Raw genomic sequence first — 22,649 nt, 5'->3', positions numbered from 1 at the left:
TACATTGCCTGATGATGTTTTGAGACTTGCCAGGTAATGACATTAATTACAGCAACATGGCTCGCTTCAGGTTGTGGATTAACCTGGAGGAGCAGAGGGCTGTGTTTAGTTTGATTTGAATTTAGTCATCTTGTGAAACCTTGAAGCCCTCTGCGGAAATTTCCATCAATTTGCCGGCATACCCACTTGAATAATACCATCTGTGTTTTGTAGAAAGCAGACGTTAGGAGGATGATCAGCAACTCAGCCAGCGGTGAGTGTTGGATCCCACCTCTGCGGCAACTTCTCTAAAATCTTGACTGCATGTGAAGGAGTGAAGCTGCTGTGTCACTGGGACGGGACATTATCTCCGGGGCATGGAAGACCACAGTCATGATCGGACCCCTCTGCGTTCGCTGATAGCGCACGAGTCACATTTCAGTCCCAGCATTCCCTCGTCCTTCGTCCTGACCTGCAGCTTTTTCTTCGCACCTGCGTCGTGCGTCCAACAAAGCCCGCATGCAGCCTCTGACCTTTTTTATAGAGAAATGCAGCGCCGGGCTGTGAGGAAGTCGGCGAGCGTTGCTGCAATCCGTGATGCGGCCGTGAAGACACAGTAGGCCACAGTGCTCCTGCCCAAAGTTCCTCCTTTTGCAACCAACTGCCTGAATGTTGTGCTTCTTAGGAGATAAGGGCAGCCTCCTGCGAAAGGTGACTCAGCTATCCAGCACACACACACATGGCCTCTCCTGAGATAAGGGTGCTCTGCGGGGACTGGGCACAGTGGGATACTGGGGGGGGGGGGGGTCACAAACACAGAAAAGAGTGGAAGGCAAATTCACAGAGTATAACCACAGTTTATTCTGGGAAATTGAGTACAAACTATTGCAACTTAATCAGCATAGAGGGGAAAAACTAGTATATGCTTAGAGTGCATCAGTAATTTGAATTATACAATAATTACAGCAGAGAACCAAATCGCCAGATATTAATGTGAGACAATAATGAGTTATTTTAGAGGTGCAACTCATTTATTTAGAATTACGATCAATATTAATCGACAATTTATATTTATTTTAATGGTTTCAGGCAGTACATCGGCACCCATCACTCTGTGGCTTTAGCTACGAGTCTGTGCAAGAGATTGACATTTAGATTGCCATTATTAGAAAATTGGAAAGTAGTTATTAAACATCTTTAAAGGCCTGGCCTTATATGTTCGTCTACTATCAGCATGAATGATGGCAGAATGGAGGGAGATGAAGTGCTGCTGTACGCAGTAAAGGCTTACAGTGTGGTGACGGTTTACTCATTTACATTCAATGTTGTGGATCTCAGTTTAAAGTCATTTTCCAGCAGTTTTGAATTTAGGTGATTTACTTTTGCAGCAAAACGTCTACGAAGTCAAGGGTCTCACAGGGCTCATCCGAAACTGAAATATCCCCGATGGGTTTGGACTCGCAGAGCCAGTGGCGTCAGCGTTGGTTTGCACACAGAACCAGAGGGAAGACCACATTTCAGTGAACATAATGCACTTCTGCTGGACGGATCCAGTGACTCTGCAAGCACGCGCGTCTCAAAACAGAAAGTAACAAAGAGTGAAATGTTGAAAATAATAATAATAATAAATAGACGAGGTGCTCAGGTTGTGACATCTGGACACTGGCTGATGTGATGAGGCGGGACAGACCGAATGCTTTGACTAAGGGCAGCCAGATCCGGTGCGAAAGAGCAAAGGCAAATGGATTAAACAGAGAAAGAGAAAGAAACTCATTATATGGGAAAGGAAACACTTGTGTTAATTTCATGGACTGCCAGAACAGGTGACAGAAGGGGAGCTGTCCAATATGCAAGTAAGGAGGACCCCCCCCTCCCCCCCCAGCTTCCTCGGTGAGAATGAAATAAATAAACAATGAATGGTCCACTCTCCTCGCGCGCCTCATCCCATCTCATGCATGGCTGCCAGTAATGGTCTACTGGGTGTCGGCTTTTATTGGCACGGCACAAAGCAAGTACCAAGGGCTCGGCGGATCGACTCCCCGCTGCAGATTCGGCCTGTGGATAAAAGCGGGCAAAACGCCCCAGCTGAGCTCAGAGACATAGTCATGTTGGGCTGGAACGAGGAAGTGCAGTGGAGAGGGGAGGGACTCAGGGCGCAGCTCCATGGGGCCGCTGCGGCGCTGCGACCTTCTGCACATGGAGCCGGGGAGAGTTGGAAGAACTTCATACTGCAAACTCAAGGAATAGCAGGTAAAGTGACTTCCACCGCGCTTTTCAGCTCCACGCCGACCTCGAGGGCTCGAGCGACACCTCTAAATTAAACTTCTTCTCAAGAGTTTTAGGAAACATTTGGCACCTGACTGGAAAAAAAAGAGAAAAGAAAAGACTCTCCTTCTAGTTTCGGTGCAGGTGCGCCGCAGCATCAGATCCCGTTTGGTGCGCGTTATTCTCCGCCGGTGCAGGACATGTAGCGGACGAACAAAGCAGACTACCGTTTAATTAGGAAATACAGAAAACTATTCTCACTTTTCCGTGTCGTTCGTTACTAAATAGTCCGTTTTTTAACGGAAGTAGTGGAATGTTCCCCTTTTTTCCTGTCTCTTTTTCTTTTGGGAACACATGGATCAATTATTTCACAATCACTTGGATTTATTTTAAAACCATGTCTAAGATTTCCTACTAATTATCGAGGCATTTCGCTCTAATTCTAACCTGTTTAATAGGTTGTTACGCTCCTGTTACAGCACCTGTTGCAACAGATGTGCGCGCTCAGTAAACTTCACATAATCCCTCTGTAGGCCTGTTTTAAGTTAAATACAATATTAAAACACACCTTTTAGGGAAGAAATTACTTTTGATTAAGACGCAATTTTTGTCCGGGGCCAAAAACCCCAAACCGTATGTGAAAATACTTTAGCGCTGCTTAAACAGGAAATCACAACGCAAACTCTCGTGCTCGTATTCATTAATAATCGATAAATCTGATAATTTCTCATACCGTTAATCTTTGTATTGACCTGTTCGAACCACAGTCTCAGTTAGTTGTTCAACGTTTGTGTGAAGGGAAGAAAGAAAAACACACGCGTGTAGGCAGGACTGATGAAACTTTTTACACTGAGGTGGAAAGTAGTTCATCAACGCCCAGACAGAAAAACAGAGAGATGCAAACTGTTGAGGAAATAAAGTGTTTTCATCTTTTCAACACGTACAAAATAAAGTTCCTTCTAGTAGTTGAGCACCTGCAATAAAACCAATATGTGTATATATATGTATATATATATACATATATATATACATCTACATATATATTGGCTTTTGATCAAATTAAGAATGAATGTAACTTCATCATTTTATCTTTAAAGTGGCGCTGCTCAGATGTAAAGCACCAAGTTTCCATTACTTTCTTTTCCAAGCTTAAACTGCAGGAGAGCATCTTTGTTTGATGTAATATGATTTATTTTAATTTTTTAACAAATATGAACGCATTTGAATTTTGCTTTCAAGTATAAAGTAATTTTTCTATGAGTTTGAAACATTAAAGGGAAGTTGATAATTCACTCAAATCACACTTAAATGCAAATATCATGAACTAACACTCGGCAAAGTTAGTAGAAAAGATACGTTAGTTTCAGATGTTTAAAAAACTCAGAAAGGAACCCCGGTACCTGCACACATATGCCTTTTTCATATCTCAGTTGGAAAGAGAAGTGCGGAAAGTGCTGCAAATCTGTCTGCAGATACATCATCTTTCTTGTCAGTAGAAACAGAAGTAGGAGGGGGGAGGGCAGAGGAAGGCAGACAGTTATTAAAATGATTGTACTGTCTGAATAGCAGAGTAGTGAAGTGTGTCAGATGCAAATGAAGGAAACTTCTCTTCAGCGCACCTTTACTCTCCCCTCACCCCCTCGGCGGGCTCCCAGAACACATCCGCTAACACTATCTACCCACTCACACCCAAACATTTCATGAATTACTGATGAGAGTCTCCATGTGCATAACAAAGGTGACCGTGCACCACATTGCTTGGCAGTGTGGGCTAATCTCTAATCCTAATGGCTGATAAGAAAGCGGCCACAGCTTCATTACTACTCATACGACCCACGCACGGGAGTGAAAATTATGAATTCATATGTTTTCATTTATCGTCAGTAGGTCTGTTTCGTGACTGTCTGAAATGGAAACTTTTAGTGGAGTGTGTGAGAATATAGAATTATGATTCGTAATGTTTGTGCATGTAATCAGGAGTGAGGTCGGCATTAATGTGCGAGGAAACTGAGTTTATATAGTGTCAAAATATTATATATACTCGTGTTTTATTTCAGCCAAAAGTCAAATTGTCATATGCATAGACATGAACAAGATATTTAACGTGAACCTCCTGGGCCATAAATCACACTTTCATTTTGTTTTTAAATTTTGTTTAAAAAAAAATCTAATTATGCTATAATGTTGAATTATAATAAAAAAAAAAAAGATTTTTGGATTCTTTTTAAAACAATTTTAATGACATAAAATTTGTTTCAATTCTAACTGAAACACACAAATGTCTTTTTCACCATTTCTGTACTCGAGTGTTGCTTCGTGTGGTCCAGTGTTGACCGTGCGTTTTAAGTGTGTACTATGTGCGCTCATTTAAACATACACACCAGTGCCTTAAGCTTCCTCCTGGGTATCCAAACTTTGCTGGTGTGGTCCTCAGTATCTGTTAACGGTTTTGTTGTTTCTCATCTCCACCCTGCTCCCTGGTGTTGCTTTTGCACCTCACTATGAGCAGACGCCTCTAAACCCCCCCCCCCCCTACCAAACACACGCACACACACAGGAGGAGGACCGAGAATTCTGTCAACCCACAAGCCTCTTCCTGCCTCTCCTCACTTGACATATACTCAGACCAAAACTTTTCCAGTCCGCCTGCACTGTGTCAAAAGTATTTTCTGTGACTTCCATTTAACTGGTTGAAAGATTCCACCTGCCCCCAGTTCATCCGCACACACACACACACACACACACACACACACACACACACACACACACACACACACACACACACACACACACACACACACATACATCCCCCAACAACAACCAGAACATGAGCAGAAAGGCATGAAAATCCTGCTATTTTCATAATTTCAGTTTGATTTGATTAAATAAATGACAAAAAAGTCATGACTGTTAAGTTGGATGAAAACATTTAAGTTGCACAGTAGATGATCTTTAAAAAAAAATAGTATGTCATCAAAGTAGGACTTTAATCTTTGGCGAGGGAAAATGAAGGCACGGTATCTAAATCCCAACTAAAAACTAAATGGGATAAGTTTTTAAAATAGTAAAAATAAAATGTCGGTAACACAGAATATAAATACAGCATGAAAAGAGGATCACAAAATAGCAACTTCCTGAATATTCTTCGTGCACCTTACTTTCCACATGCCTACTTTCCACATGCAAGTGGGTTGTGGCTGAATGTAGGAACTCTCTTTTTTATTTCTGCTGAATCCCCCCCCCCCCCCCCCCCCCCGCCGACACATCCGTGTTTCCCCTTCGCGCCATCTGCCCCGAAAAAAACAAAAAAAAAAGCACATGAGAATATACCCGCCCTCTGGCCCCGACCTCCAAACTCCAGATGCTGAAGAAGGGAGCTGCAGAGGCAAAGCTCAGCGCAGTAACACGCAACACCCCGGTGTTGTGCTGAACAAATCTTCTGCACCAGTGACCTTTGCCCCCCCCCCCCCCCCCCCCCCCACACACTTGCATCCTGGGCGTCTGCATGCCACCGAGCTCCTGACTTGACTCCGCAGAATGTTGTGCGTTGCGACAGAGCGGCCCGGTCGCTTCCCACTATTTGTTCCAAATGTGTGGAGCCATCTGTCAGTAAAACAGGAAGGCCTAGGTTCCCCTTCTCCCTTGGGCTTGTTTCGCTATTTTCGGGAGCTTCACTTCTCCCTGTGAGGCTGCTTGGACTGGGCAGCGGCCCCACCAAGGGCTTCTTGAAGTGGCGGAGCTGGGGCTGAGGCTGTCGGGGCCCATCTGCTGCAGGCTTGAGGGCCATCCATTATTAATGGGGCCACGAGCACTGGTGACTCCTCAGATATTCAGCCCTGGCCGGAGGATTGCTTCAAAAAAAAAAAAAAAGAAGAATTCATCAATAAAGACAACTTCTCTGTCCTTCGGCCTGCTTTTCTGTCTCTTTTCTTTTCTCCGCGCCTTCCTGTTGCGTTCACTCTCCTGACTTCTTGCCCTCCCATTGCTGTCTACGTCTCTGCCTCTATAACTATCTCGCTGCTCTTCTGTCCCCTTCTCCTCTCTGTTACTCTCCCTCTGTCCTCCACGCTCTTTGTTTCTGATTGTGGCTCGTATGCGTCTGTGCCCAGGCCGCGGGCTCAGCGATGCATGCTCAGTAAATTAGAGAGAACACGAGCGCCGATCAGCTGTGAGCGGAGAACGCCCGCATCCTCGTGACCTGGGGCCAGTTAATTTTCTGCTTAATTTTGCGGCAGTCAGTTTGCATTTTTGGATGATTACGTGGCAGGAAATTAACAATAAATAACAAATGTGGTCTGAAAGCCCGTTCCCAGCGACCCGCCGCTACCAGCGGGCCCCGTCAGCCGGAGCCAAGCCACTCTCCGAGCTCGGTCTCTCTGTCAGACTTGTAATGAAAATGTCTGATTCTTTGTAATGTAATGTGGGGGACAGTGGTGTGTCTGCGGCGCTGACAACAGTGATCTCACTGAGGTGACAAAGTCACGCCGAGAGGTACACCCTTTACTCCACTCTGCCTTTTTATAATGTTGTTTCCTCCGCCTGCACTTGATTAAACTCACACACATCTACATCTCCATCTCTCCCATTAAGAGTACTTGCACCGCATGGAGACGGAGGAGGCCCAGGAAATGGCCCAGATGCCAGGTAAAAGACTACTGCATGATTGAGCCGTAGAGTGCAGAAAGTAGACACAATAGGCCCAACAAACGGGCTCTTACAGCGCCCGGAGGTACATTTTGCGTCTCCTGAATGAGACACGTGGAGGGGCCCCATGGTGAGTGATGTGTGTTTGCTGGTGTGTGTCTCCCCAGGCCGGGACAGCCCCCCCATCAACGACGCGTCCGAGGAGGCAGAGGACCCCATGGCCGTCCCCGAGGACCTGTCAGCCAGCTCCACCCACCAGCATAACAACAGAGGGGACAAAGGTACGAGGCAACGTCTCACCAAACGCACCCACAGCCACCCAGAACATCACTGATGCTTGTGCGATTTAAGAATGAAGTAATCCAAGTGCGTGATTGCTACGTTAAATTGAGTGTATCCATGAAGCAGCAATCTAAACTGAGTCAAACCCACCGCAGTGCCTTTCCCAACAGTAATGTGTTCACTCCCAAAGCATCCAAATCAGTGTAGAATGGTTAAATGAAAGTAATGTCAGTATCAAAAGCATAACATATATATTTATAAAAAAAGACATTCAAATGATTTTACAACTTAATCCCATACACATCCAGTGGGAGATATTTGCTGTTCCAAATCCCTTGGAAAAATTAATTTAAAGCTGCAAAGAGACACATTTAGGTCATTGGCAGGAAAGGTAAAAGAAAAAGAAAAAATCCCTTTGATCCATGGCATGTCATTAATAAGCCCAATCTTAAGGAATAGCTAATGTGGCCTTGATTTGAGTTTGTGAACATCAAGCCAGGGAATATCATGGTGAAAATAAGGATGAAGCATGCTGGGGGGATTCACATCGGGGCGCCGTATATTTATCTCAAGTCCCCTAACATGGGTGGTTTGTGAGAAATCAGGGGGAATCATTATTGGTCATTAAAAGCTAATCTGTTTTACATGACGGCAGGATGAATCAGACATAAAATTCAGTTTTCATAGCTTAAATAATACAGGTAATGTTTCTAAGTTGTTGTATGTTTTTGAAATTATAAACATTTAATATGTTCACTGAATGTCCAAAATGATAGGGAACGTCACCGCTCTGAAGATGCACTCAGATGAGATGAATTCACACGAGGGCCGTTGTCATTCATTTACTTTATTCATTAAATCATCCCCAACTACAAAGAAAGGAGATATGGAAGACATAGAAACGTAAAGACTCTGAGAAGTTTGAGATGTGAAATGTGCCTAAAGAGGTGCAACTCAGCTCAACTGAAATAGGATGTGCAAGTGTTTCCTAAGAAGAACTTGCCATCAGACAGTTTCAACACTCCTGGAGATAAAGAGTTCAGGAAGAGGGCCGAGCTCCGAGAGATCAGTGCATCACTACACCACATAGGTCACACACCTACACACACACACACGCACGCTTACTCACAAAGGCTCTCTGTTTGACTTTACAACTGTTGAGCTCAGAAATCAGTTCTGCAAAGTGCTGCGATGGCAACAATCAACACGTGTTGAATCGAGTTAGGGAGCTTTTGCAGAGCCATGTTTTATACGACTGTGTACATCTCATCTCAGTGGAACGATGGACGTTTAGTACAATCTGTGGGGAAAAAGGGGAAATAGTCGGAAAGCAGCTGATCTAAATGTCTGACTTTCATCGTATAAGAGTTGAGAGGGCACAGCTGGCTGTGGCGTGTACGTCTTTATGTACTACATGTGAGTTTCTGTTCATTCCCTATAAGAGTGCGATCACTTCGCGTGTGTGTGTGTACGTGTGTCTATATAGGGGCAGAGAGAAAGAAGGGAAGTGCAAGTATCTGGTACATCTATGCATGGCTGCCTCTGTGATAAAAGGCAGAATGAGTTATAATTATCACCCAGGATCATGTGCTGCTCAGTTCTCTGTCGTGAAAAAAGGCAAAAAACAGGGGGACTATATGTGGGACACGGACCTCAAAGTATCGAAAGCTCAAAACCTCAAAACCCAGGTTGTTTCCTGTTGCAAATAAGTCTTCTCAGCCTGGGATTGTCACTGAGTATTCACAACGCTGCACGTTTTTTGTGCCCCATATCAGTGTGTTGAGTAAATTGTCACAAAAATACAAACAAAATTAATTTAATTGTCTTGTGTTGCTTCATATGAAGATTTGAATGGAAGCATATTTGGTTAAAGTCACAAGGCGGTACGATGGCCTTCTCGACATCCCAGTGAAATGATTTTTCTTTCACTTCCAGTGATTCAGATAGTAGCCTTTGCTATTTCAGAGACATGAGACTAAGAGGGAGACTGAGCTGTCTAGTTCCCGAAAACGTGGAGGCGAGTTTCTGAAAGAAAAAAAAGTGTGAGGGGAAAAGCAGGCTGTTTTTGGCCTTCGAGAGTGTTACTGGCGTGGTTTAACACATGTGGTCCCACTGTTTTGCACATTGGGTTATTTTCAGGCAGTGAGAGCAGCACAAGTCAGTAACAGGAACCTCCAGCAGGCTCCCTGTGTTTCCACGCTGCAGAACTAACACACTTGCTAAATGGCTTCCGATCTTCCAATAACTTCGTATTTTTGTACAACAATCAGTCTTTTACACGAGTACAATAGCTTTTTTTTTAGATATATATTCGTAAGTCACTTCTCTCAGTATTTGTCATTGTTTCATTCTGCCCCTTCATCTGTAACCTGAGGATTAGATCCACATCAGGTTATAATCATTTTATTGCAACCTTTTTTGTTTGTCTGACCCTTGCTTCCCAAAACGAGCAAATCAGGATGTGTGACTGTGACAAACAAGATAAAAATTAAAAAGCCTTCTTCCTATTCCCAATTCAGTCACAACTTCCCCATATCCATGAGAAGTAGGGGGGGGGGGGGGGGGGGGGCAGCCCAGCGTTCATGGTTCCCTTCTGGCTGCTTTAGCCGGTTGAAAACCTGACAACCACAGATAAACATAAAGGTTTTTTAAAGTTACTTGTTCAAAGAATTCAGAAATAAATGTGAAGAAACACAATTTATTATGTAGCCTACAGTATACACCTTTTAATATTTTTATTTAGTTTTTTATTATTTTTATATTGAAGATATTCCTGTAACCGTAGCTACATTTCCATGTGCAGAGAAAATTCTCTCCTGCCAATACTCAGCAATAGTTCCATTAACGCTTTTTATTGGTACATCATTTTACAACTCCCTGTTGACATTAGCAAAGTACTTCAGTTACCCAGAAAACTCTGGCAACCAGAGGTTTTGTGGCTAAAACCATAAATTAAATTAAGAGTGTTGAAGTGGTGTAGCCACTTGCAGAGTTTTGCTTTCGAGCTCTGTGATATGCAAATAGTACACACCTGATCACTTGCCCTCAAAAAAAATATCCCTCCTTACGTGAAGTGCTTGTGCCTGACTGAAACCCGGTAGTGGTTCAAGTGAGAAATTCATACCCATTATTTGTAACGTGTGCAAAGTAAATTCTCCGAAAGAGATGGCTCCGGCTGCTTAGTACAGGTTGTAATTCTCTTGTGAGTAGGACTCATGCTCAACCTGACACAAAATGTCATAGAAGGTGCAAACGTGTCTTCAGCGAGTGTTTCCCAACCAGGTGTGTTTCTGGGGCAGATTGTAGTTAATGTAACAAAAAAATGAAAATAAAACGTTCTCATAATGAGTCAGGGGAACACCACTCGTTGAGTGTGTGTAATGTAGTAGTAGTAGTGTAGAAAAGGAGAAACAGTTAGCTGTAATGAATAAACAATAGAAATAGTTAATGTTAGCCACAAGTAATAAAGAAACAGTTGAAATAGTTAACGTTACCGAATAGTAATGGCTTACCAGTTTAAATATTTAACGTTCGCTAACAGTAATAGATAAACAGTTTAAATAGTTAACGTTAGCTAACAGTAATGGATAAACAGTTTAAATAGTTAACGTTAGCTAACAGTAATAGATAAACTGTTTAAATAGTTAACGTTAGCTAACAGTAATAGATAAACTGTTTAAATCATTAACGTTAGCTAACAGTAATAGATAAACTGTTTAAATAGTTAACGTTAGCTCACACTAATAGATACACTGTTTAAATAGTTAACGTTAGCTAACAGTAATAGATAAACTGTTTAAATAGTTAACGTTAGCTAACAGTAATAGATAAACTGTTTAAATCATTAACGTTAGCTAACAGTAATAGATAAACTGTTTAAATAGTTAACGTTAGCTCACACTAATAGATACACTGTTTAAATCATTAACGTTAGCTAACAGTAATAGATAAACTGTTTAAATAGTTAACGTTAGCTCACACTAATAGATACACTGTTTAAATAGTTAACGTTAGCTAACAGTAATAGATAAACTGTTTAAATCGTTAACGTTAGCTAACAGTAATAGATAAACTGTTTAAATAGTTAACGTTAGCTAACAGTAATAGATAAACTGTTTAAATCATTAACGTTAGCTAACAGTAATAGATAAACTGTTTAAATAGTTAACGTTAGCTCACACTAATAGATACACTGTTTAAATAGTTAACGTTAGCTAACAGTAATAGATAAACTGTTTAAATCGTTAACGTTAGCTAACAGTAATAGATAAACTGTTTAAATAGTTAATGTTAGCTAACAGTAATGGATACATTGATAAAATAGTTATGATATAGATAAAAGGTTAAATAGTTGAAAGTAATGGATAAATAGAGAAATTATGTTCGCTAAAAAGCATAAAAGGTTAAAATAGTCCACGTTAGCTTAGAGTAATGGATAATACACATTTAAAATAGTTAGCTAACAGTCATGCATACATGGGTAAAATAGGTAACGTTAGAAGAGCTCAAAATAGTTAATGTTGTGGATAAAAGGTTATATAGTTGAAAGTAATGGATAAATAGAGAAAAGTAATGGATAAATGCTTGCTATATTTAAAAAAAGAAATATGTAATGAATACTAGCGAAACTCATCATCAGCTTTTCCACTTTAATAGAACATAAGCACCATTTTGTTTTTACAAACAGTGAAGCCTTTCCTTCCCTATGCGTGCACGGCTGGCGTCTCTCTTATCTCATCTGCTCAGCAACAAGACACGAGAGTTTGTCCACCGAATTTTAACAGATGAGCAGATTGTTGTTGAAAGAAATGCGTGGAGATGGACGGTGGGATTATGCTACTTTGATTCGGAAAAAGCGATCATAAACATCTCATGATCCTTCTCTGTTAGTGTGCTCCATCTCCTCCTGTCTAACACTCTGTACATCAGGGGATTTATGGGCTCTCGTTGAAAACAAAGCTCCTACAAAAGAAAAAAAACAACAACAACCAGGTTTCAGTTACAGGCTGTTTTACAATTCCTTTCCCATGCTTCCCTTTCTGTCACTTCTCCATAATTCTTGGTATTTCAGTTAGACAGGCCCTCTTCTGAAGCTTCCCCTTTTCCATGGATTCCTATATTTCATGATTTCCACTTCTTCCTCTTCAGTTGTACAAACAAGAGGTAGAGGCATGGGGAAACCAGGCTGCAACCGTGACATGCAAACCACAAGCTGGTGTAGCTGTGGGACTTGCAAGATCTGTCAGTTCTCTTAACTGCTCTGTGGTGGGAAAAGAAGGAGCAGGTAGTTCGGCGCAGACAACACTTCTCTTTTGTGATCACTTTGGGAACGCTACACATTTAGTGGAGATTATAGTTTTGGTATAAATTACAGTTGCCAGTCATCAATCATGCAGCATTTAGTTCCTGTACTCTGAAAGGCTTGCATTAGGAGGATTAAAAGCCCTCTACATAGTGAAATGGCCGAATGTGAGTTTGTCTTATGTGTGCCTGCGTGTGTGTACAACGCACTCTCTTGCTCTGATAGACACCGCCGTCGTCCCTAGTTTCACACTGCTTCCTGTGTCTCTGTTTCCTGTTTATCTTGCTGTCATTTGTTTTACCAAAGTGTGATGGTGCTAGATGATCTGTGTGTTTCTTCATCGCTGACATCCTCAAACAGTAAGCACGCTAGCTACCTGTGTTGTGTATCCCTGTGCAGCCATGCTGCAGGGAAATAAATAGGCAGTATAGTCTACGGTTTAGATGAGTATCTTATCTGAAGTTTCTTGATTTTTCACAGGCTTTATTCACAGAAATGTCTAAAGTAAAAGGGGAAGCTTTTGAAGTTTTGCTGCAGAATCCTGGTAAACATGAAAATGTTGCATTGTGCACTAAAGGAGGTTTTCCCTTGCAGAAGCGTTGTTGCCCTTGTTATACAATAGTGCAGTTGCAGTGCAGTTAAACACAGTGTCTGTCCCGACAGAGGAGCGAGGGGATGAACAGAAACACATTGGCGACAGTAAAGCCAGGTCTTATTAAAGTTCAGTTTCATGGCTGCAAGTAACACAGTTTGAGTTCATCAAATTCGTCTTCATAAGATGAGAAAGTACGTAAAAAAAAATAAGAACATTGTCACACATAATGTGAATCAGAGAAAAAGGAAGCGTCTCACCAAAATAAAATGCAAAACATGAGACGAGGAATAATTTATCTATGACAATCTGTCAGGTAAATTATGAAATAAAAACTGAAATAATTAAAGATTAAGAAGAACAATATTAATGACATACTTAAACTATGTTTTTACGTAGAATGAACAAACCAAGTCACACCAAACTAAATTAAATAGTTCTCTTGCATTTTTAGAAGCAATCAGTGAGAAAAGGTCGATATAAAGACCAAACATGTATTAGAAACATCAATTCTTTCAGTGAGGACAGTCACTCAGGTTCACAAAATCGTTTCACTTTCCTATTATGAAGCCTTTCAGAACAGGCAAACGCAACTTCCAGGCTACACCACAATGTTACAATAAGCAGATCTATTCTCATGTCACAGTCTCAATACCACACTGATAATTGCCCATCTTTAGTACATAACATCATGAAAGAATCATGCTCGTATTCTAAACCGTGGCCCCCACCCTTGCCCTCTTTTCCAGCCTGTAACATTAAAGTTGAGGCTCGCAGTGATGAGGAGAATGGGCTGGCCTGTGACATGAATGGCGTGGAGGAGGAAGAGTGCGCAGAAGACTTGCGCGTGATCGATGCCTCGGGGGCCACGGTGAACGGCTCACAGCCGAGCCTCGAAGCCAAGGCCTTCTCCTCGGCCGGCGGTATCCGGCTGCCCAACGGGAAGCTCAAGTGCGATATCTGTGGGATAGTTTGCATTGGCCCCAATGTGTTGATGGTGCACAAGCGAAGCCACACTGGTAAGCCACCTGCAACACTTCTTGCCCTTCATGTGCACCCATGTTCACTGTCAGTATGAGAGGATGGATGAGGGGTAGAAAGGTGTCTGCCGTGGCTCCCGCACATGCTTAGAGCATTTCTTCAGACTTTAAATGGCATAAACGAAGCTTAGATTGGTTGTCTCCTACTAACACCAGCAGTACCGTGATGCATAAATAAACTTCAGAGCCTGTTCTTATGTTTGCAGTCACCCTTATACTGAGGTGTTTGGCTGTATGCATGTAAGCCTTCCTATCGTGCGTGAAATAGACTTTGAGCATACCATCAGCATTCATTATTGTTCATCTAAATGAGTCCGGATTACCACATAACAAGCAACAGTAACTTATCAAATTATTACAGCGATAAAGTAGCAGAGAAGAACTTGGTCCGAAAAAACATGCCCTCAGATGAGAAACGGGATATATCTGCGGCAATTAAATGGAATCTCTATGAAGTGACAATTATCTGGCTATTAAAAGTTTTTTTCAAATTTCAAAATTGATATTCTATTGTAATGAAGCCAAACCAGTGGTGGGGAACATTTTTGAAAAAGGCACTTAGCTGTCAAGCTTTAGAAACTAATGAAACTCAAAATGGAAGAAAGGAACACTCGACTAATGTAAATGCAAAAGAAAGTACAATAAAAGATATAATGAAGTGCCTCCTATTTAAATAGAAAATACTCTGTGGTGAGTCTTTGCTCCTGAAATGCATTTTTAATGAATTTCCTTTTTTTATGTTTTTGCTGCTTCACTGGTGACTCTTATTTTATGGGGGGCCTTTGAGAGAAAAAAAGAAAAAGAAAAAAAGCCATATTAAAACGTTCTCACAGAATGCCACAACACTCGGAGAGGCTGGATATTGGTTTATTCCAGAAGCGCTGATCAGGAAGACTGGCTCTCAACACAAAGTGTTTCCTTCGCTTTATTCAAATGAGGCTGAATTTGCATTGTGATGTGCCGCTCTTATTTTAGAGACGAAGAAGAGGAAAAAATGAGATTTTCAGATCAAATTGACCTAGGCAATGGTGCATTACGGAACTGGCAGGCTGAGTCTGAAAGGCTCTTGTTCGATCAGAGCGCCAGAAGCCGGTGGGGCAGGGGGAGCACGGAGAGATGGAGTGTCACTCTGCTGTGAAACCCTCTCGCAGGCTGCTGGAGCGCTCTCTGCCCCGGAGACGCTCCGTCATCCGGCTTGTTCTGGCGCTCGGCGTGCTTGTAGTGCAGCGACCCCACATTTCCTGCAGCGCGCTCCTTCATCCACGCATTAAAAGGCAGAGACGTTGTGCTTTTGTCGCCCGTCAGTGGAGGGATCGAACACAGGGAGGTCAGGGAGAGTGGTGCAATGAAGACAAAACATTACAAATCAAGAACATCAAATAAAAAACACATAAAAGTGAGTGCCAGCGAAACATACGTGTTGTGTTTTGAGCTGCCTCTTTACAATAGTGTGCATCTGTTGTGTTGTTGTCCTCAGGAGAACGTCCGTTTCAGTGCAGCCAGTGCGGTGCCTCTTTCACCCAGAAGGGCAACCTGCTGCGTCACATCAAGCTCCATTCGGGGGAGAAACCCTTCAAGTGTCACCTGTGCAGCTACGCCTGCCGCAGGAGGGACGCCCTCACCGGCCATTTGCGCACCCACTCGGGTGAGTACGCAAAGGTCACCCTCACTGAAAACGTCTGCACTCGTGGTAACTCCTGGGCTGCCTTTACAAAAGGCATGTCCTGTTCCACAGTGCATACGGTGAGAGATTAGTGCGATGCAAGGGGAAGTTGACAGGGTGTAGATATGGTGTCACTTTTTTTTTTTTTTTTTCTCTGCAAATGCTTTGCAGAAGTACCGGTATGTGCAAATGAAATATTTGGGTGTAAACAGCACATTTACAAAGCCTGCTCTGAAGAGCTCGGCAGAACAGTGAAGGGATAAACTGCAGAATGATTCTTGCACAGCCGTTTCAACTGAAATCAATTTATTTGACTGTCTTCGATTACCGTGGAAGGCTTAAAACCAACAGCGTGTTAGTCTGTCAGTACTTTCTACTGCGTTTGTGACACTCGGCTCATTCTTACCAAAGGCAGGCTTTAAAACAGGTCACAATGAATTCAATGTCCTTTCTCAAAAAGGCTGAGCAGGGCACTGTAGTTTTTGGCAAACATTGCTCAAACTGCAGTAAATAGTGTATGTGTTGGGCACCACGTTCAGCCATGGATTAATAGACATTTGGTGCTCGTGTAAGTTGTTACAGCAGCAGGACTTTGGGATTGACTAAACACCAAAAATAAACGAGGGCCGTAGCCAGACTTTTAGAAATACTGAGGTCATTGCTCTCCTTTTAAAAAAATTCTATTTATTCAACTGTTCATTTACAATTTCAATAGAATTTTATTCAACAACTTTGGGTCTATTATTATCCTTCTCCACAAGACCAGGAATAAACCTCTGACGGGGAAATACCTTATTTATTTATTTTGTTGGCATCATTTTTTTTTAAATACACTCTACACAAGAATCAGCTCATAACATACCCACTATGAGTAAGCTTTATTTGTAAAATGTAAACTTCCCCAAGTTGCTTCCCAAATTCCCCCCAAAAAACACAGAAGACACGACCTCAGTGGCAGCTACAAAGATCAGCTGTGTGGGCGGCACTGCCGGGTCTTTTTTCGTTGGGGTTTCTCTCCATGAACCCTTTGTAGGCGGTTGTCTTCTATTTTTTCCACTCAAACTGGAAATGTAAAATCAGTTCCTGTATTTTTCCAGGAAAAGGGCAGTGAGAACAGCAGAATAAATAAATATTACTGTAGGTTGAATCTCCATTGATCTAATGTGGCTTTTTCTTTTCTCTGCAGTTGGAAAACCCCACAAGTGTGCTTACTGTGGGCGGAGTTACAAGCAGCGCAGCTCTCTCGAGGAGCACAAGGAGCGGTGTCACAACTACCTCCAGTGCATGGGGCTGCAGAACAGCATCTACACAGGTTGGTGCCTCACGAGACGCACACTTCACTTTCACCCAAATCTGAGGGCCCACTTTACCCCGAGTGCAGGACGCGCTATGCATGCAGCAGCAGTGCACCATGAAGCTGTTACTAAATGCTCCAACAGGTCAGGTCAAATTACGGTCGTTCCATTCGAATACATCATGCAGAAGTTCTGCAGCTGTGTGAAATGATTGCAGGGATAACTTTGTCAATTTAATCATGTTGTCAGGATAAAGTTCTGTATTTATCCATGTTTACCCAGTCATCTGTTGAATGACCTGACTGTAGAGATATTTCATGTGCAGGGTGCTAAACCTCTGCAGTCTAGACTAGAAACACATCTATACCTCATCTGTGAGCATGAACAAATATTTTATTTATAGACCAAAGTGTGTCAGAATAGTCCGCTCTGTGAGAAAACCAACCATCAGACCAGAAAATACCGTTGTGTTGTTGTCAGGCGCCAGCTCATCACTTTAAACAGGACAAACTCAAATCACTTTGACTCTGAAATCTACTTTTCTGTCTTGCTTTCCAGTAGTAAAGGAAGAAAGCAACCAGAATGAGCAGAGGGAAGACTTAAGCCAGATGGGATCTGACAGAGCCTTGGTGCTAGACAGACTAGCTAATAACGTAGCTAAGCGTAAGAGCACTATGCCACAGAAGTTTGTGGGTAAGGGCTGAAATCTGCTTCCTTTGTGTAATATACAATATCGCTGCTTTTGCTGATACATTTGTGTGACCGCTGCGCCTGTGAAAGCTGCAATGTGTTTTGTGTTTATTACAGTTTTACACTCTATTTTTGCAGTTCAGCCTCAACAGGAATTTTGCCTTTAACTTGTTTAAACACTGTTAGAAAAGCCTATGTTTGAATGTTGAAATTGTGTTTGATCATGTATATTAATATTACATTAAGATGATGATAATGTTCATGTGAAATTAAGAGGCTCAGGAAAAAAGCTAGTATGAGACTAGAAATACCAATATGAGACCAGAAGAAACAAAAACAGTGAGTCATTTTCTAACTCAGCTAGAGAGGAGCAGGCTCGGTATTAATGTGGTGTCATCACAGGACGGAGGTGAAAGTTCAAGCGTGTCAGTGAAGTACAACCTCCACATTGCTCTTGTGTCTCTCTCCCAACCCTCAGGCGACAAACGTCTGTCAGACCTGTCCTACGACGGAGGAGCAGGTGAGATGATTCAGCCCCACGTCATCGACCAGGCCATCAACAGCGCCATCAGCTACCTGGGGGCCGAGTCGCTCCGGCCTCTGGTCCAGACCTCCCCGGCCTCCTCTTCTGACTTGGGTCTCAGCTCCATGTACCCGCTGCACAAGCCGGCGCCCGAGGGCCACGCGGGGACGGGCCTCAGCCTGACGGCCAAAGACAACGCGGCCGAGAACCTGCTCCTCCTCTCCAACTCCAAGTCCGCCTCCATCGAGAAGGACGGCTCGCCCAGCCACAGCGGCCAGGACTCCACGGACACCGAGAGCAACAATGAGGATCGCCCCGGCGGGGCGGCGTCCGGCCTCATCTACCTGACCAACCACATCACCTCGGGGGTGAGGAACGGCATGCTCCCTCTGGTGAAGGAGGAGCAGCAGAGGCAGTACGAGGCCATCCGGGCCAGCATGGAGATGGCGTCCGAGGGCTTCAAGGTGGTGACGGCGGACGGGGAGCAGGTGAGGGCGTACCGGTGCGAACACTGCCGCGTTCTCTTCCTGGACCACGTCATGTACACCATTCACATGGGCTGCCATGGCTTCAGAGACCCCTTCGAGTGTAACCTCTGTGGTCACCGGAGTCAAGACCGATACGAGTTCTCCTCACACATAACGCGGGGGGAGCATCGCTACTGAGCCCCGTCTACCAGAGAACACACACTTCCACACAGACAAACAGGTGTGTGTGTGTGTGTGTGGCCAACACGCCACACGCACACACACACACTCAGTCATGCAGACGTGCGGCTGAAATAAATGCATAAGAAATACAAGATGTAAAATACACTGTTGATGTCTGAAAGTTGTGTTTTTTATACAAAGTATGCATGTTTGTGGAACACAGATTCATGTACAAATATAAATCAAGACTTTTATTTCCCCTTCCCAATGCCGTGTTCAAAAGGAAGAGTAGTACATAATGTTTAAATGATGTATTTACAGTTTGCCACATGTATAAAATGTGTCTTTTCTTTTGGAAAACCATGCAGCAACTTTTTTTTCTAGATTTAGTATAGAAACGATGACCATCCTCACATTTAGAAATCTGTTTACTGAAGTGTCCGAAATGTTCTGCAGTTGTTTCCAGTGCAGTAAAACCCATTTTAGAAAATGAAATGCAATCGATAAAAGCAATCATTGTAGATAACCCCACACGTCCCTTTTCAAAGTTTCAACCTGTTCTTGTATTTGTAACAACCTACATATTATTTATATCACATTTACACGCCTGTCTGTTTTTGTATTTATTACAGTGATCGATGTTTGTTTGTGGAGTAGTTCATAAAAGCTGCATCTCTTTCTGTCCAACTGTACTAAATGTGTTTGAGGTGAAAACAGGACCGCTGCTGGGTTTTATTTTGAATTTTATCAGAAGAAAATGTTATCCTGGCCTTTTGTTTTTGGCACTTGATGGCTAAGAATCGTTTCAAACGAGCCATTTGAGGTTTGAAGGAGCTTTATGCTTGCAAAATATCAATAAAGGATATTTTATATATGCACAAAGAGCAGGCAAGTGTTGTGTTACTGTGGATGAGTCTAGTAATAAGGAGGAAGTTGTTTAATGACTAAAGGTCCACTGTTAACAGACCTGCAGCTACTTGGGATCGTCTCTATAAATTCATATGGGTATTTTTATTATTATTAACCAGCTGTCAAAATGTCCACGTTAAACTGAAAATCATTCCTGGAGTTAATGAAAAGTTTTTACCTTCTTAAAAAATATGGAGATTTTATTTCTCACTCTCGAACCTTCTGAAATAATTAAGTTTAGATGTCATTCAAGATGCTGCTCTCTGCTGCCTGTCAAGAAAGAGTGAATGACTGGCATTTGTGTACACAACACACAAACAGAAGAATAAATAAACACCTCTCCACATACGATTACCATGAGTGGTTTCAAAGTATTTATATTTTGCATAAAAGATCGAATTTCCATCAGATATTGATCTTTTCTTCGGTGCGGTTGTAGTTATAAACCGTACGCTCACATATTCTTTTTCACTAAAAACATTCCCTCATATGAATTCACCAAGGATGCCAAACAGAAGGCTGACACATCACAGGGGCATTTGTCCACACAGAGACCCTCGTGTTAAAATTGTGACATCAAGGGAGTACATTGTAGCATAAGCAGCAAACACACACACACTTACACACACACACCAGCATGTGGACATGTCCCGTGTCCAGGACCTGAAGAGTGTGGTCCTCTGAGGAGCAGCGAAGGATTCGGGCACTGGAGCAGAAGGCAGGGGCCGGGGCTCTGAGGGCCGGGCCCGTCTGCGGCGGCTCGGTCGGGGCCGGCAGGAGGAGCTCGGCGGCGGCAGCCTCGTCCAGATGGCTGCTGTGTGATTTAGCAGAAACGGGAAGCAGCTGTGGCCAGCGCCGAGGTCCCCCCACCCCACACCCCCACGCTTGACTGGGACCCAACAGGGGAGGGAGGGCATTTGCATGAGAGCGATTAATCTGGCCAACCAACTCTGGCCCTGCCAGAATCCCAAATCTCACTTCCCCTTTCAAGCAGCTGAAAGAATCGGATTCAACCAATTCAGCCAAGGATCCAACAAGATGTTAGCAGTCAAGGTGTTTCACACTTTACATGACCGTGTGCCATTGATATAAGGCCACAATAGAACATTCACTGCATGCTTTGTGAATTCAGTCGCTGTGCAAGCAAGTGTTTACCAGCATGTGGGGCCAAATTTCTGCATCAAGTTTAGGGTCTTCACCCAGTAACCAAATGTACTCACTCATTGGCTGTACTTAAGTACAGGTACTTTAATTGAGTATTTATACTGTGCGCTTTATACTTTTCCCAACCCGTCTGGCTTGTGAGATCTTACAAAGAAGCAATGTCTACTTGGGACCTCCTGTCTTGTTTCAGATGCCTATGAGTTGTTAGCAGTTCCACGAAGACACGTTTCCCTTCTAGACTTCTCTAAACATGATTTCATTTGAGCTGCTTGAGACCCGAGGAGGTAGAAGTAGTCAATATCTTACGTGGAAAAGAAAAGAATATATACATTTGCATCGCAGAACCTTTTCCTCAGATTCATCTTGTGACCCGCTTGGATTAAAGTAGCTACCTGCCTGTACAGTAGTAGAAGTAAAAAGCGACTCACTGGTGCATATTACAGGCTATATAATAGTCACATTCTCAGGAAAGAGAGTATCTTTACTTATAATCCTTAGGTTTTTAGGCAGGATTGGTTTTGGTGACACCTGTGCTCACTGGTGGTAACAGCTGTTTGACATGACTTTGTCAGAAATAACTGCCACTGGTGTATATTTATATTTATAGTGCAGCCAAACAAACCTGTGTTGTTTCGCTAATACGTTTGTCAATAATTATTGCAAATGTAATCTGATTTCAGTCAAGTAGTTTTCTGAAATAATTACAAATAAACTGGACTACATGCGACATCGTTTCCTATAAATTTCCCAATTTAAATTCAGTGCGGAAATGGCGGACCCCGCCACCAACAATGAAAACTGCTAAATAGAGAAGTGATTACAGAATGTAGATGCATTCAATGACTATTGTTGCTGTAGAATACTTCTATGCTGTTACTCAGGTACATTTTTAATACAGCAGCTTATTTTTTTAATGGAGGATTTTTACTTCAGTAAAGGTTCTGAATGAATGAAGCTGCAAATAAAAAATCTCCAGGTTACTTAAATACTCACCTGATATTATACAATTTCTACCTTAATTTCAAATTTAAAGAACAAGCACATAGGTGGTCAAATTACATTTTTTTTTTCAATACACCTACCTATATGTAATGTGTTTGTGACCACTGCTGCACAGCCACAGTCACATTGAGCTGCACACTTACAACATATGGCAACTCCAGTGGATTTCTGTGCATCTGTCCCAGTCCAGCTGTAAGGGGGGGGGGGGGGGGGGGTGTGACAACTTTCGCTGCAAAGGTTCAAGACAGCGGCCAACCACACGTCTGAAATATTTATCAGGGACCTGACAAAAAGATGAAAAATAAATGAAAGTCTTCTTTCATGGGCTTCCAGATTTTCAAAGATCGTTCCATTAAATTTACATGAGAATTTCATTTCATGTGCGCACAATCTATAATGGTCCTCCTCCATAGTGGATGTATGACCAGCGACATCAACACTGTTAAGAGTCTCTGTTGACCAGAGCGACCACTTGGCGATGGATTAACCAAGTTTCTGCTGTGTGGAGGAGCCGCCTTATAGCCGAGAGATTAACTGGACAGACAGAAATATGTACATGTACGCCGGCCATGAACCTTGTGGATCAGGGTGAGCACTAAAAGTTCAAATTATGGAGCTCATGCTTCTTTACTAATGAAAAGGAGGTATT

The 22,649-nt window shown here is 42.7% G+C and overlaps 1 protein-coding gene across 1 annotated transcript; it reads left to right on the top strand.

Moving 5' to 3' along the window:
- Nucleotides 1-1,895: 1,895 nt before the first annotated feature.
- On the top strand, nt 1,896-20,124 carry ikzf1 (IKAROS family zinc finger 1 (Ikaros); the record flags this gene model as incomplete). Its single annotated transcript, XM_079279971.1, has 8 exons — nt 1,896-2,229; nt 6,835-6,888; nt 7,056-7,169; nt 13,814-14,083; nt 15,582-15,749; nt 16,954-17,079; nt 17,621-17,755; nt 18,231-20,124. 8 exons carry the CDS (start codon nt 1,896-1,898, stop codon nt 18,938-18,940), a joined length of 1,911 nt encoding a protein of 636 aa, XP_079136097.1. The 3' UTR covers nt 18,941-20,124.
- Between the last annotated feature and the right edge of the window lie 2,525 nt (nt 20,125-22,649).

This window comes from Melanostigma gelatinosum (assembly GCF_949748355.1).
Source record: "Melanostigma gelatinosum genome assembly, chromosome: 12".
In the NCBI taxonomy this organism is placed as follows: Eukaryota; Metazoa; Chordata; class Actinopteri; order Perciformes; family Zoarcidae; genus Melanostigma; species Melanostigma gelatinosum.
The sequence above is the reverse complement of the archived record's forward strand: the minus strand, read 5'-3'. Positions and strand labels throughout refer to the sequence as shown.